At 40.4% G+C, this 16,755-nt stretch overlaps 3 protein-coding genes across 3 annotated transcripts in view; 1 reads left to right on the plus strand and 2 right to left on the minus strand.

Annotated features, from left to right (window-relative positions):
- PRPF4 (pre-mRNA splicing tri-snRNP complex factor PRPF4) overlaps window positions 1–3,629 on the minus strand; it is a 31,989-nt gene extending 28,360 nt beyond the window's left edge. The window contains exons 1-4 of the mRNA XM_082264701.1: window positions 3,401–3,629; window positions 1,447–1,633; window positions 1,175–1,262; window positions 994–1,073 (exon numbers count right to left, since the gene is read on the minus strand). Coding sequence (XP_082120827.1) covers window positions 994–1,073; window positions 1,175–1,262; window positions 1,447–1,633; window positions 3,401–3,560 — 515 coding nt within the window. The 5' untranslated portion in view covers window positions 3,561–3,629. The remainder of the gene's footprint in view (window positions 1–993; window positions 1,074–1,174; window positions 1,263–1,446; window positions 1,634–3,400) is intronic.
- The window catches only part of CDC26 (cell division cycle 26), a 109,037-nt gene that overhangs the window by 70,778 nt on the left and 21,504 nt on the right, over window positions 1–16,755 (plus strand). The gene's annotated exons all lie outside the window — the stretch shown is intronic.
- On the minus strand, window positions 8,269–12,539 carry LOC309560120 (uncharacterized protein). Its single transcript, XM_082263664.1, has 2 exons — window positions 11,675–12,539; window positions 8,269–8,376 (listed from the first exon to the last, which is right to left on the minus strand). Exons 1-2 carry the CDS (start codon window positions 12,482–12,484, stop codon window positions 8,320–8,322), a joined length of 867 nt encoding a protein of 288 aa, XP_082119790.1. The 5' UTR covers window positions 12,485–12,539; the 3' UTR covers window positions 8,269–8,319.

Below are 16,755 nucleotides of genomic sequence, written 5' to 3' on the forward strand. Positions count from 1 at the left end.
TTTTGAGGTTTATTAACATTTTGGATGGACCAAGAGCACTGTAGTTGTTCAATAATGAAATTAATCCTCAAAAATACAACTTGCCTAATAATTGTGCACACAGTGTATAGATATAGGTATATATAGATATATATAATCTCTATCTATACGCACCGATCAGCCATAACATTTTGACAAGATGGGTAAAGTGAAAAACACTGAGTATCTCATTACAATGGCATCTGAAAATTAGTGGGATATAGTAAGCAGCAAGTAAGCATGTTGTCCATGAAGTTGTGTTAAAATCAGAAAAAAATGGGCATCGTAGCCACAGACTGGTCAGAGTGCCCATACTGATCTGTGTGCACAGCCAAAAGCCTCTACAATGGCCAAGTGAGCATCAGAACTGGACCACAGAGCAATGGAAGAAGGTGGACTGGTCTGCTAAATCACGTTATATTTTACATCACACGGCTGGTGGGGTGTGTCTCTTACGTGGGGAAGAGATACCACCAGGATGCATTATGGGAAGAAGGCAAGCTGGTGGAGGCAGTGTGATGCTTTAGGCAATGTTATGCTGGGAAACCTTGGGTTCTGCCATTCACGTGTATGTTACTTGACACGTACCACCTACCTGAACATTGTTCATGACCAAATATACCCCTTCTTGGAAATGGTATTCCCTGATGGCAGTGGCCTCTTTTAGCTGAATAAAGAGCCCTGACAAATGGTTCAAATTGAGGAACACCGCGTGCGTGTAATATCCAAACTCAGCAGCGGTTAAGGTAGTGACTAATCCACAAATATCTACATTTTGTATTATAAAAACATGTAAAAGCAAAAATGGAAAAAAGTCACATGAAAAGTTAAATACAGTAACAACAACTGAATATCTACTATACTATACTTTTTCTTTAGTAGGCTGCAGTTTTATTCACAACTAAAGAGATATTTGTTTATCAATTAAAGGTGAGAATTTCAGGTCATGGAAGCATCAAGAACATACATACGTACCGCGGAAGAGAGTATTGTGCAATCCACAGACGGGCGATTTTCAGGGTGGTAGGGCCCTCGTGATACCATGTCTTCTGATACTAAAAAAAGAAAAATAAACATACATGTAAATTGACAAAGCAAAAACACAACACAAAGCCTCGCACCTACAAAGCATCAGAATGCTTTTTTATTTTTGTACCTCTTCACTTGATGTCTTACTCTTCTCTTCTTCTTTCTTAGTCTTTTTTAAAGCGTCTGTGCCAACAATAGAGAGAACGTTCCGCAACCTTAGGATGCAGAAACACAAACGCTGCAGGAGTCTTAAAAAGCATTGATCAAAGTATCGCTTCAGCCAAATATATAGCCCTATCCCCCCCAACAGCTCCCTCTTAAGTTACAAAGGCAGAAGATGGAGGGTAATACACATGTCACAGCTGCAATGCTTTGCAAAAATGATATAGCTGTCCTCACCTTTCTCTCCTCTCGGCTGGGCCTTCACCAAAGAGAGTGATTGGTTCCCCGAGTGCTCTCAGACTGGCCTTCACCTCAGAGTCATCGGTGGACACATTAATCTGTCTGGCCCGCTTCCTCCTCTCGAAATCAGCCAGAACCTCTGCCTGCCTCTCACTGATGTGCTCATCTATGTCAAATGACTCTCCTAATAACAGAGATGTGGGAATTTAGAGACACAGAAGAAAGAAAGTAGTATCAGTATAAACCTTAATGGGTTGTGTAGGCTAGCTACAAAAACTCAGCAAACTGATGAGGTCTAACACTATAGCCAGACACGTTGGTGCTCATTCCTACACTGTAGACACAGCACACTCCATCTATCACAAATGGGGTTCAGATTTTATTATCTTTCAGTTGAAAGCACACTGGAACTGACTAAGCAGGGGGAAGGGAAAAAGAAGCAGATGGTAGTTTAAAGCCTGGCACACACTAAGTTTTTTTTTTTTTAATGCAGCGGGCTGAACAAAAAAAAAAAAAAAACGACAGATCGCTGTACTAACACATGGGATGTTAGTAAAGCAATCTCCCCTACTTTGCTATTATTTTCTGACAGGGGGACCCCCCCCTGATCGGATGCTGGTTTTTTCCAGCATGCATGATTGACGGTATCCGGTCATGAGACCGGCTTCTGTCTGACAGAAAGCTGTACACAAGGGCCAAAAGTTGGTCGGTTCCTTCTGAATTGACTGGTTTTGGCCGATTTTTGGCCCATGTGCACTCGGCTTAAGCAAAGAGGTAAGCTATGCAAAGGGCAACAGTGAGCTATCCTAACAAAAAAAAAAAAAAGACATGCAGCCCATTTATTCTGAGCTGCTCCCTTCACCCTTCTCCCATGCAAGGCACTCCAGCAAAATGTTGTATGATTCTGTGCAGAAGAAGATGAGTAAAAATTAAAGTTTGGTTTTTGCTAAGACTATTTAACAATCTTTACCGCTCCATAATTATGCTTGGCATTAAAATAAAAATCAGACAGACATGTAAATGTCAGTCCATCCAGTATTAATACTGAGAGTGATGTCAGTGGAATAAATGATCAGCCAACATCATGTATCTCTGGCAAACTGGTGGCAGGATCTCTGCATCTGAGCACCAGTTAGGGCCACTGGTAACAGACACCAAGAAACAAGGGAGTCACCCAATCCAGACTAGTACACTCGGTAATTGTGGCATCAATTCTCAATCCTAAAAGCATTTGTTGGCAGTTATTCAACAAATATCTAAACTGATGCGACCATTTGGAAGTGATTCCATGCAGCTGTTAGAAAGGCACTGAAAGACAAACATAATTTGTGTTGTTTTCTTGCATGTCCACTGGCCATGCACAGCATATGCATCAGATTAGCCTTACTCAAACTGGCCATATAGGTTTTGAACCTCAGACAGTTCAGCAGGGAACGGCCTAAATTCGAACCATCCATGGGCAGGCTGATTGTACACAAGTCGATCTATAAATCGACTTCAGTACAACCAGCATGTTGAGTTTTTACATGAGATATTACATATTGCCAGCGGCTATAATCACTGTGTTCTGGCAGGGAGGCTCCCTGCACCCCCCCCCCTTCTGGGAGAGCACAATAGCACCGTGGGAGGGATTTTCCCATGTGGATGGGGGAATCGAGCGATTTTCAAAAATTGCATCATCTATGGCCTGCCATAGGCTTCATGTACACTAGCAGATCCTAAACTTGATTTTGGGAGCTTTCGGTTTGTTTTTTTTCCCCCCAAAGCTCCTAAACTCAATTCCATAAAAGCCTATGTATCCATGTACACATAGGCTTTTAGACAGAGTTTAGGAGCTGCCGCGGTAAGGTTAAACTTATTCTCCTGAACGCGGACGAATTCTCAGGATTAGTCACCATATGCTGTACACCATTTACTGTCAAAAAAACATCCAAGGGATCCATCTCCTCACCAAACCCGACATTAATGTTCCCAGAATCGATCCCAGCTCTCCCGGCTGTTCTTCCCATTGACGATTCTCCCCTATGAAGACGCTCCTTCTCCTTTTCTGCCAAACTGCCATAGAAAATACGTGACTTCTTCACCACTGGGATACCTTCGTCGTCTGACATTTTTTAAACCTGTGGATGTAAATAGTCAAACTGTATAAGGAAAGTACTTCTGAGTCTAATAAATCTGTGATAAAGCTAAAAACTCTCATAAAAATGTGCTACAAACATAGAACTTTACATTCAGTGATTCTCTTAGGACATATCGGCATGGAGTTTCTACAGTTTTGTCTGTTTGTGTTGAGTTTCTTCCTAAACTCAAAATGTGATTACTCTATGATGAACCAATTTAGGCCTTGAATGTGTAAAAAGAAAATTAAGTTAATTTTTAGTGGAACAAAAAAAAACAATGAAATTACCCAATTTTTTGGTGAAAAATATGAAAGCTGAGGTTACACTGAGTAAATAGATACCCAACATGTCAAACCCTAAATTAGTGGGCACCCGTGAAATGACGACAAACTTCAGTACCCTATATTTTCTATAGGCGCCGCTTTAAAAGTCCCCTATAGGTCATCAGGTTACCATTACGAAGGAGGTCTGGTGCTAGAATTATTGCTCCCATGCCGGCATGTGCGGCGATATGTAACATGTGCATCGCAATCAACGTTTTCAGGCTTAGGTGCCCCGACACGTGCATTTAAGTTTGTACCTGTGTATATGTGGGGGCCTCAATTTTTTAGGGGGGAGATTTTATGTTCTTGGGTTTAACAATTTTTTTTACAATTAAAACCAAATTTATTTTTTTAACTTCTCTTTTATTTTTTTTTCATCACATAGGGAGCAAAGTCCCCTGTATTATAGAATACAGAAACTAAACAGAAATTGGATGCAAACTAGACAAGAAAAAAAAGGGAGGGAGGTTACTAAAAAAATTGAACAAATGGGCTAGCTACAAAAATGAGACGGTGGTCAGGATATTCTGTGTTACTTAAGATTTTATTAACCATGCACCAGCAGATCAGCTAGGTGTGTATGTTTAGATGCTGATCGGTCACCCTGTTACCATCATCATCTTGAGAAGAAAAATGATTGTCCACTCAAATTCATTTTTGACAACTGAATTTTTCCCAAATATCAGTCAACAAGGAGATCTACGCCCAAATAATTGGCATATTTCTGCACACATATGTTGTTACAACTATATTACTATGGCTAGCTCGATTTGGGTCAAATTATAATATCTGGTAGAAAAGCCAAAAGTAAGCTTCCAAAGGCCCTACACACTGTACATCTTTACAATATCTGCCAACAATTCTAACAAACTCCAACACTTTCCGAAACTTTTTTTTTTTGTCGTTTTTAATAGAGTAGGTAGAAGTTGAAATACAGTATCTGTCAGGTTTTTAGGATTCTCTTTTCCCCACTGTTCAACTTTCCCCCTCACTTCCGGTGTTGTCACTGGGTCAAGAAATTAATGAAAATCTTTCAAATGCCAGCAAGGAAAAAACCACACAAACTGGAGTCAGGCTTTAATGCCTCATGCACACTGAGCATTACAAAAACTCCAGTAAAGTTAGCTGTAGAATGCTGCGTGAAAAACTAGAGTTTTTCCATGTTTTTGAATTAGCGATTTACTACAAAAGTACTACCACAAAAGTTTGAGGTTTAAAAACGTTCATAAATGCCAGATAGCAGAATTATGCCACATTTTTCAGCATTAGAGCATTTTCACAGCTGAAAAACGCCTTTTCCAACGCAGTAGTTCTGTTTTTTTTTTCCCAGCCTAAAAACGCCCCTGCCAAAAAAAAGCTGATAAAACCCTATGTTTGCATGGACACATAAGATAACATGTTGGGGAGTTTACTGGCTGTAGAAAAAAAATGCCTGACGCCCAAAACAGCAGCTGTAAAAATGTGTGCATGAGGCCTTAAAGCGGTTGTATACTCATAAAAAAAAAAAAAAAAAAAACAAACCCGGCAGGACAAAGACATAATGAGCTAATATGCATCGCATTCTAGCTCATTCTGAAATACTTACCTTAGAACGAAGCCCCAGCACGGTCGTCTGGACATTGCTGAGGGAGCTGACATGCTCCCTTGGCGTCTCTTCCTGGTTCGGCGGCTCCAGGGCTGTGAGTGGCCGGAGCCGCGATGATGTCACTCCCATACATGCGCACGGGAGTTTCACTTTCCGGCAAGGAGCTCTAAAGGTCCGCCAGGCCTTCAGAGCGCATGCGCCGCAGACATCAGCGGCAGCATACAGGTTGAATATCTCCTAAACCGTGCAGGTTTAGGAGATATTAATTGTACCTAGAGGTCAGCCTTATTATAGGCTTACCTGTAGGTAAAAGTCATATAGCGGAGTATGCTACAGCTTTAAATGGTAAAAAAAACAAATGTAGTGATAGTGAATCAAGCACTCTCAAGATAGAGTACACAAAAGCTACAGAATTTTCCTGCATAGATTGCACAGAAGTGTCTCTGTGAAAATTTTAAAGGGGCTCGGTCTCAAAATAAAACATCCATGTAATCAGACTTAGATTAAAGCAGCCTCTGTGAGGCTAAAGTCGGCTGAATCTGAGTCATAGGAATGCAGAACCAAGTGCACTCCTGCGACCCACAGGAGAAGTATAGCCAAAAAAAGCTTTGGCTATACTTCGCCTTTAAATTCCACAATTGCATTATTTATCTTTCCTGCAGAATAATGCACTCCTTCTGGACTAAGGTAAAGGATAAATTAAAAAAAAAAAAAATAACAAACATGTTATACTGCTCTGTTCAAAACCTTTTGCCTTTAGAACCACTTTAAAAAGGTATTGGGGGACCGATGTTCAGGCTGAAGCAACCAATCAGTGGCTCTAATAGGAAATCTTTCATTCCTCAAAGACCAGCCTCTAGAAAGCACCTGGCTCACCACTTCTGCAGCATATGTATTGCAAAGCTGCAGTAATATTTGTCTAATACAGCACACTTACCACTTCAACATAAACATACACTCAATATAACTCATAAGATAAGGAACGCATGATTTCAAAAAAAGTATTATATTAGAAAACATTCAGGAAAGGATCTAGACGGTAATTAAACTAAAAAACATTTAAATATATTTAACCAAAAAAAAATAAAAAACAACCTTTTTTTTTTACATTAAAATGTACAACTTACTAACCCTCGTACACCAAAAAGATGGTTATTATACATAATAGAACAAAGTTTCTTTTAACAGACAATGTAGTGACATGGTAATGAGTGAGGTGCTTTTTGTAATTAGGCAAAAGGGTTGCAATTGAAAAAAAATGATAATTTTCAGTTGATCCTCTTGACAAGCTGAGAAATGAGGATATTGGAATACATTTAAATACTCCTCCTCATTTCCAGGATATCATTTGACTTGTTCTTTTGACACGTTTCTAACTATTGTCACCATGTTCAGATAAACCTTCAGCTATAATTTCTGATTATGGTAGTGAAGGCTTCTACAAGGGTTAGGGTCTGGAGTTTCTAGTGCTGAGGATTCCAGAAAGACATCCGAGTCCTCTTGGGGTTGTAAAAGCCTTTGGCATGGCTGCTGAATAGTTTCTTCTCTAGAGGAGTTTGTTGATTGAGAACTAGCGAATACTTCTGGAGAAAAAGTTGAAATGTGATATGTAGGGTCAATATTTAATTGTTCCCTACTGGGTGTTTGTCCAGGAGTTATATGCAGGTCTTTGGTTGCTTTTTCAGACCCAGTCGCTGTTTCAGGTTGACTTTGTGCTATTGTTTTCAGACTTGGTAGTTTGACCAGATTGCACTGTATTCCAACCGAGTTATGAAAAGGTCTCAGTCTAACCTGAAAACTCCTATGCTTAGCACCCATTGATCTGTCAAATTGTATAGATTTGTGGACCTGCCCTGGAAAGTATCCTGTAACAGTTCCAATAGTTTTAATACTTCTCGGCGCACACAGTCTTTTTCTTTTTTGTGGCCTGGCTGAGGTCGACTCCTGAAGCTGTCCAGTTGAAGGCATAAAATGAACCGTTTTTATTTCAGTAGTTATGAAACCACCTGAGGTTTCATCTTCAGTTTTAATATGTATTTTAAGGGGTATGCCAGTTTTATTTTGGCTAATTCCCACCTCCATTGTTTGTTCAAATGGTACGACGTTAGTGGGTGGCACAGAATACACTGTATGCTGTTCTGTAGCTAAAATTGTACCCGAAGTTCTGTCTTGAGGTTTAATATGGGTGTGGGGTTGTTCCGAGAGGCTCTGCAGGATGGCACCTTCCACCATGTCTTGTTTTGACAGTTGTACATTAGGAGCAATGTGTCCTGTATCCAGTTCAGAAGTGTTTGAGGTTTCATCTTCTGTTTTAATACGTGTCTGAGATGCCACGACAAACTCATGCGGAGAAAATCCCAACACCGTTTCTTGTTTGGGTGATAGAAGAGCAGCTGTTGGCATAGCAGGCACCCTATGTGACTCTGTAGTAAAAAGGCAACTTGACAATGTTTCATCTTCGGTTTTAATTTGTGTTTGAGGAGTCATACTATACTGACAATTTCCCACTTGTTCCCGTATAGGCAGTTGTACATTAGTTGGGGCACTGATATCTTCTGTATGTAGTTCACTGGGTAAAGCAGCACTTGATCTTTTTGCTGATAGCTGAATTTCTGCAGGTTTAGTAAACATTGTCGGAATAGCGTCTCTTTTCAAGAAAGTGCTATATCCTCGTTTTTCATAAGCATCACGAGTAAAATGAAGAGAACACATTCGATAATTTCCTCTTGCACTGCTAAAAACCTTTTCTGCAAATTCTTCCAAGTCACCAAGGTCTTGATGCATCTGTTCTAGCCATCGCTTTATCAGCTCTTTTTCCTTTGGAAAGGAGTGAAGCATTATATCATAAGGCTTTGTTTTGGATGTGGTTGCACATCCTTTTACGATACACACTGGCATCCTAGCAGAAAAAGAAAAAAATTAAGCTTTTAAAGCAGATTTTCTTTCTTTAGAATACAATGAAAGACAGTTGGCATGGAAAAAAAAAAAAGTGTGCATATGTATATAATTATTATTGATAATAGTAATAATAAGAATAATAATACGACACTAAAGGAGTGAAACATTTTGTTTTAGCCATGCCACATTGGCGCTTCTTTTCCAGCTTTGTCCTCTTTTTTTCTGGTTGCCTCCTTTGTATTCCTAGCACTGAAATACTTGCCATGCCCTGCTCACCTGTATACACCCTAATAATTCTTTATACTTGTACAGATTAGCAGGAAAAGATCTGTACACCTATAGGGAGGTATCGGGGGTATAAAATAAACTACAAAATAATAAAAAAGCAAAAAAATACAGGATTTTATTCTGATGTGTCTGTGCCCTCCACCATGAAGGTGCTATAATTACAGCACATTTATTCTGGTCCATTTAAAGAGAGAATAAAATAAAAACATACAAACCAAATAATCATTAATATTATACTATAGTTATTAACTTTAAATGTGATACATTTATCATACAAATATTTTATAAATAGCTGAATAAAAGGTGTTAGAGCCCATTCAGACTAGCGCGACACGACTTTGGGGGCAACCTGTGAAGTCGTGTGCACCGCGACTTCGGCGCAACTTGCAGAGACTTCACATAATGGAAGTCTATGCAAGTTGCCTCCAGGTCGCCCCAAAGTAGTACAGGACCCTTTTTCTAAGTCGGAGCGACTTGTGTCGCTCTTATTAGAATGGGTCCTGTGCTAATCAATGGACCGCGACTTGTCAGGCTGACAAGTCGCGCTAATGTGAATGGGCTCTTAATATTTCCAACTTAAACAAGAAACTTTACAGTAAACTACCACCCACTTATATGTCCCCTCTGTGCTCTGAATATTTCAGTTGTGCTCCAATGATCTGGCAGATCACACTGTGCTGGCTGGGTGCAGTAGTGACCTGTCAATAAAAAATGGGCGGGAGTAAGTGTGCCCAGCTGCGAGGACAGTGACAGCTGTCACAGAGTCACAGTGATAGAGCTGTCAGTGACAGAGCTGACAGAGGAGACTTTCAATAGATTTTGGGAGCACAACGCTGCTATCATGCCAATTGGTAAAAACATTGTAACCCTACCAAAGGTGGAAAATGGAAATACCAGATATGCACTATTTATTGCTGGCTATGTTGGCAAAGCCATGTGTGATTTTGGCTGCTCACAGACTATTGAAGAGAAATGCCAGGATGATAAATGGATTTTCTGGGAACCTAAACTATGGTAAGGTATGTAAAATACCATTATTTAAGAACTCTGCTCAAGATAATCGTATGTAGACTGTAATGAAAGTTTTTTAAAAATCTGAATAACATTTTTTTTTCTGGCAAATTAGCAAGTTTTCTGACACCCTTCTAGATTTTGTGTGCGCGATGCTCTGTGCATGAGGCAGCTCAGGAAATCCTAATAGGTTTTGTAATATCTGCAATTCCACACTATTCATGTCACATACAAAATGCTAGTTTGAAATGGGTTGTTAATCATTGCAGTTGCTCTGTCCCCACAGCTGAACTCACTGATGTTTAAGGGAACACCACTGTAATCAAAGCCTGTCTTAGCGCCGGTTCACATTACCGCGACGCTACTTGCAGGGGCGACCTCCGAGATCGCGGTGCGAGCAGCGCGCCGCGACCTCGGAGCGGCCGCCACGGACTTCATAACATTGAAGTCTATGGCGGTTGCAAAGAAGCTCCGGACCCTTTTTCTAGGTCAGAGCGACTTGTGTCGCTCCTATTAGAACGGGTCCGCAGCTTCCCTATGGGAGGCGACCTGCGGCGACCTGTGAGGCGACCAGGTCGCCTCACAGGTCGCCCCAGTGTGAACCGGCACTTATGAGTACAAGTCCAATTTAAAGAACATAGGAAAAATATTACAAATGTTTTGCATAAGATCAAATTGTAAACATGTCACTAACATTCTACAATCATATTCAAGATATTTCACCCAAAAAAATCACAGTAAATAGACTCCAACATCTACATGCTTAACATTCCTATGCATTTTTATTAAATTAGTTCTATGGTCACAGCATACACCTTGATTTTACAACATCAGCATTGTAAAAACAATACAAGTAATATTAATTTTGGCAATCCAATATAAGCTTACTTGAAAAATCTCCTTTTATGTTGTGAGTGCTGCCTGTCTGCTGGTCATCTCTTAACAACTTCCTGGATTCCCTGCATGCTTTTCAGCAATTCTCTGCTGTTTACTTTTCATTACTAAGGACTACATATCCCATGGTACCTTGCTGCCTACAAGCACTGATTCCTGTACGGACTCCTGAAACTCCTCCTCTGCAGTTCAGAAGGAAGGCTCTGAGAAATATGTGACAGCAGTGTGTGAATATATGATTTTACATTTTTTTCCCACAGATACACTTTAGGGAAAATGTTTTGTATACAACAGAAAATGTGTTATTTTTAGAATGTTACAGAAAAGTAAACAGGAGAATAAGGCCCCGTTCACATAGGGGCGACACTACTTCGCACCGCGACCTCGGAGCGGCCGCCACGGACTTCATAACATTGAAGTCTATGGCGGTCGCCCCAAAGAAGCTCCGGACCCTTTTTCTAAGTCGGAGCGACTTGTGTCGCTCCTATTAGAACGGGTCCGCAGCTTCCCTATGGGAGGCGACCTACGGCGACCTGTGAGGCGACCAGGTCGCCTCACAGTTCGCCTTAGTGTGAACCGGGACTAAGAAGCACTGACATGTTTTTTTTTTTACAGGCAAAAGGTTGAATTATAAAAATTCTGATACCCTTTTATAAAAAAGGGCCCTTGTTGACAATGATAGGATCAATGCATTTTTCTACATTTTCTTGATAAAAGCTGCCTCTTCTTTACTTGTCTGTAATTGCTGCCAAATATATTAATAGATTTTTATCCCAAGGGCTACTGTAGGAGCATAAGTCTGCAGTCTATACCATGAATGATTCCTAAATGATCTCCAAAACATCTTGGAACATAGAAATCCCTTTGCTTGGCTGCTAAACTGTTACTGGGAATGGTCATAGATGTTTGAGGAGTACAAACTGAGTGACAAACTCCGGGTAACAACATTTAATGTATCTTTATCTGAGGTCCATGTGCAGGGATGTGGTCGAGTCTTCGTATTCCCTTCTAGTTTCGATTTGACGTGGTGATAAAGTTTTCAGACTTGGGAGATTGACAAGATTACACTGTATTCCAATAGAGCTGTGAAATGGTCTCAGACTGACCTGAAAGCTCTTATGACTGGTACCCATTGATTTGTCAAACTGTATGGATTTATGGACCTTCCCTGGAAGGTACTCAGTCATAGTTCCAATAGTTTTAATATTTTTTGGTGTGTATGGTCTTTTTCGTGATACAACTGGGATAAATCCTTGAGATCTTATACTGGTTAGTTGAGGTGTGCAAAGTAGATTTGCACGCTGGTCCAATGTTAGAACAGTAAAAGTGTTTATCTGGGATGGTGTGGAAAGTCCTTGATGATCAAATCCTGCCACCAATTCTTGCTGTCCATCATCTGGGGGTATAGTATGCGTTGTGCGAAATTCATTAGTTAAAAACTCACTTGTAGTTTCATCCTCCCTTTTAATACTTATTTGAGGTGTTCCTTCATGCTGAATTTCGAAACCACCTGACGATGTTTCATCCTCTGCTTTAATATGTACTTGAGGTGCCACGGAAAGTTCATGACACAGTCCTACCACTATTTGTCGTATGGGCTTTTGTGTGCTGGTCGTGGGCCTGGCATGCACTGTATGTAATTCAGAGTTTAAAACAGAACTAGTTATTCCTTTTGTCGGATGCTGAATTGCTACATGTTCTGGAAACAAAGTTGGAATGGCATCTCTTCTCAAAAAAGTGGTCAATCCTCGGATTTCATAAGCACTGCGAGTAAAGTGCAGAGAACACATTCTATAATTTCCCCTTGTACTAGTAAAAACTTTTTCAGCAAATTCTTCCAAATCACCAAAGTCCTGATGCATCTGCTGTAACCATCGCTTTATTAACTCCTTGTCTTTCGGGAAGGAGTGAAGCATTATATCGTCGGTCTTCCTTTTTGATGTGGTCGCACATCCTTCAACGATACACACTGGCATCCTACCAAAAAACAGCATATAAATCAACGGATAGTTGTTTATCTCATAAAGATTCAAACATTTAATTTGTAATTTAAAAAAAAATGTTTGGTTCAGAGCTGGGTTCCTCAATGTTATCATACTTCTGAATGTGTCCTCATTAAACCGTTAGCTTTCCACTTTAGATCCTTCTCTTCCAAATCTGTCTTTGTTTCCAATCTTTTCTTGCTCCTTTGCTCAAAATTATTATTATTTTTTTTTTTTGTACATGTAGATGTACCCCAACAAGTCTCACATTTGATCTCCTAATGCTGGCAATGCAATGTTTCAACTGGTGATCACTTATTTTTAACTGGGCAACTGACTCCACGTTGCCTAATAAGAGAAAAGGAGCTTTTAGTCTGCCACCAACACTTCCGCATACGAGGGCCTCAATTAACACCCGACGAAAAACATATTTCTTCCTATATTTTTAAGCGAAAGTATAGAAAGTCAGATACACTTTGTTTACAAAATTACTATAATATTATACGTATTTTAGCACACGTGTGTACAAGATGATCTACTTTACCACTTCCCATTTTTTAGGCCTTTTATAAATGGCCTCGGGTTAAAGTAGTTATACCAGGATTAGGACTGTAGCTACAGTTGTGAACAAGACCATTATGGCTGAAACGCGTTAACTTCTGCTGTACAGGTTTATCTTTTATGGAGTTACAATAAATTTGAACTTATTAAAGACAATGTATGGAGTTGCGGATTGTCTTCTATCCATTTTCAGTCATAATCTTGGTAATATTCTTTTCAGCCGGCAATTCCCTAAGGAAAAAGTGATCCAAGCGGCTATACAGCTGCTGGTTAAATTTACAGTCGGCGGAAGGGGCTCTCATATCTCATCATGGAGCCTTGTAAAGTTGTGACCGGCGGCATCGGAATGCTGTGAAGTATACATGTTCGCCAGCACACCATGAATCTTGCATAGCAGTCCAAAAAACCTTTATTGCAAAAAGGATAACATCAAGGTAAGTGCAACGTTTTAGAGCCACGCAGGACCCCTTCGTCAGAATGCTGTAAACAAGCTGTTACCGGCTTGTGAAAGCATCTGATCAAACCAATCTCAGTTTTATCAGATGCTTTGGAGGCCAGAGGAGAAATCTGGAGTCTAAAAGACCCCATATCTCTGCAGAAAGAGGACCTATCACTGCCCATGATATCACAAAGGACGTTGTTCATCCCTTGTGATAGCAACAAAGTTGGTTTAAAAAAAAAAAAATTAAAAAAGGTACCGTGTATAAAATAAATTCATTATATATTAAAAAAAAAAAAATGTAAAGTGCCCTGCCCCCCATTTTCATGTGCAAATGTACCAATGCACTATTCCCAATGCACAGGTTCCTGTAGAAATGGCTGTGCATATAAGTGGGGTCTAAAGCGACCACCGGCTGAAACCATGAATAGTCAAAACAAAAGAATGTCACCATGCGCAAATTTATACAGGCAAGTAAACGGTGAGGTATCGCTGCGAACGTCAGAATAAGAGCAATATTTCTAGCACCAGACCTCCTGTGTAACTCAAAACTAGTAACCTGTGAATGCTTTTAAAGTGGATGGGGATTTTTAGTCACTGTAGTTTGGCGCCATTCCATGGGCGTAAGCAATTTTAAAGCGTGCATGTTAGGTACTGTATCTATTCACTCGATGTAACATCTTTTATGTTTTACCAAAAAATTGGGTATCATATTGTGTTTGTGTGTACTAAAACTCATTAAAGTGTAATTTTTACCGAATACTTGCTTTTGATAAACAGCTGTGGAAATATTTGCGACATTTAAAAAAAAAAAATTGCAACAACCTATTTATTCTCCAGAGTCCCAGCTTAAAAAAGTAAAGAATGTTTGGGGGGTTCCAAGTAATTTTCTAGCAAAAAATGCTGATTTTTTACATGTATGGGAAAAATGTCAGAATTGGCCTGCACTGGAACTGGTTAAATTCACATGGAGTCAAAGAAAACAAAATGAAAGGAGACTAAAGGGCCATACACACTATAAGATTCTCTGAAGACTTTTTCCTTCAGATTTACCTTTTCTATGTAGTGCAAGGGCCTGCAAGATTGCATACAAATTGAAAGTGTTTAGGTTTGACCTCATATTATATGGTTTTGGTAAGTCTAAAGGAAAAAGTCTTCAGAAAATCTTATAGTGTGTATGGCCCATAACAAAAAGCCAAGATGATAAGAAACATCAGATGGAATAGCCGTCAGATAGTCGATGGAAAGTGATTATTCGCTGTTTTGCTAAATCCAAAACCACATCCAGCCAATTTTGCGCACGATTTAAGGAATTATCTCACAATCACACAGTCCCACATATGACCACTATAGGACTTCCTTTCAATTAAAGCAATCTTTCCAAAACAAAATTCTTTGAATATACTGTACATCAATCACTGTATTTTATCCATGATCTTTCTTTCTTAGGGCCCAGATAGTGCTCCCCAAATGTAAAGTAAAATGTTTGAAAAAGCACTTTTGCCCAAGTACAAAATGAACACATGCATTATTAATGCATACCCACATAGGTGTTTCCAGCACTGACAATTCTAGCACATGCTGCTCTTGGTTAACCCCCCACCATTAAAGTTCTTTATACATTATCAAATCTTTGATACACAAGACATCCAAATTAACTAGAAAATGGAAATATACTACATGGTGCAATATACCGCTGTGTCTGTGCCCTCTACAATGCAGATACAATAGGTACTGCATGCTCCATTCAAGAAGAACAAAACTTACAAATCACAAAATCAATATTTATATGATCAATTATAGTATTAGGTTTTTGTCATTTCAGAAGAGTTATACATATAACAATTGGATACATTCTGCCAAACAGCATGCTGAGCTAATGGATGAGGTTCGGGGGCAGGCGATGGATGCTAGGAGCAAGCAGTGGGGAAGAGAACTCCGTCTTTCTGCAAATGGTGGAGACGATGGGAACACCTGGCTAGCACTTCAGAATGTCAGCCATGCTGGCATTCACTTACATTTAGCAAACTGATACCTCTGTGATTTTGGCTACTGGTTAAACTAGTACATAGGAACTCACCCAGTGGCCCTCCAGCTGTTGTGGATCTATAAGTTTCATCATGCCTCTGCATTTGGAAGTCATGCTTGTAACTGTCAGTCTTACAATGCCTCATGAGACTTGTAGCTCCGCAACAGCCGCACAGGTTGAGCATCCATGAGCTAGTAGAATAGAGACAAGCCATGATGAAGAATGATCCCCTGGGCAGTTAGACTGGGGTGTATGTAAGCATTGGGGTGTATACAAGGATGCAATTGATTTATTTTTAACCACTTACAGGGTGCCAGCTTGCAATGTACTGCAGATGGGTGGCCTGCACAGGTAAAGTGATGTACTCCATACATTACTGCCTGCTTTTGGGTTTAGGGTGCGCTCATGAAGCTGCACTGATAGGTGGCCACCCAGGCTGTCCAGGGGGGTAGCAGGCTCTCGGACTGACCAGACTCCATTCAGGGCTGCAGTTGGAGCCTGTCCAGGGGAGGGGAGAAACAGGAGCACCCGGGGGATCCCCTGTGAGGTGGTGTCCGGCTTAAGGCCATTGCTGAGCCATTGGTTCTTGATCCAGGGGGTCTTTCTGGACAGCTGGATCAAGACCCGCACACAGTAGGATGGAGGAGAGAGCTGCACAGGGGACATTTCCTGCCAGGGGCTTCGCTTTGCCCCTCCTACTACACTACAGCCCTGCATATAGCATTTTAGGACTTCTGATTAAGTTTTTAGCACTTTAACATATAGAGATTATTTGGTACTATACTAAATGTATGTTTTTTGCTGATTGTTTTGATGCACATAGATAGGGCAGCGCTGTAGTTACTAGATAAGGTTTATACTAGAGGGCTGCATTGGGTTTGGGGACCCGCGGAACCCAATGCAAATCTCGCGGGAGCGGGTGGTTTTACCTCTGCTGCGGGCGGTCAAAAAATTTTGCGGGTACCCGCGGGAATGGTGCAATTTGGTGTAACGTATCTTCCGGCGTATACGACTTTTTTTTATGATAAAAAAATATACCCCAAAAATCAGGGGTCGTCTTATACGCCAGGTACTGTACCTTCAGCTAGTTACAGAACATCCCTAATAAAAATGTTAGCCCGCTGGATGTGTATACAGTACCTTTGGCAACTTACAGAATGTCCCTGTGCTGTAATA

The sequence above is a fragment of the Pelophylax lessonae genome (genome assembly GCF_965119305.1).
Source record: "Pelophylax lessonae genome assembly, chromosome: 7".
In the NCBI taxonomy this organism is placed as follows: Eukaryota; Metazoa; Chordata; class Amphibia; order Anura; family Ranidae; genus Pelophylax; species Pelophylax lessonae.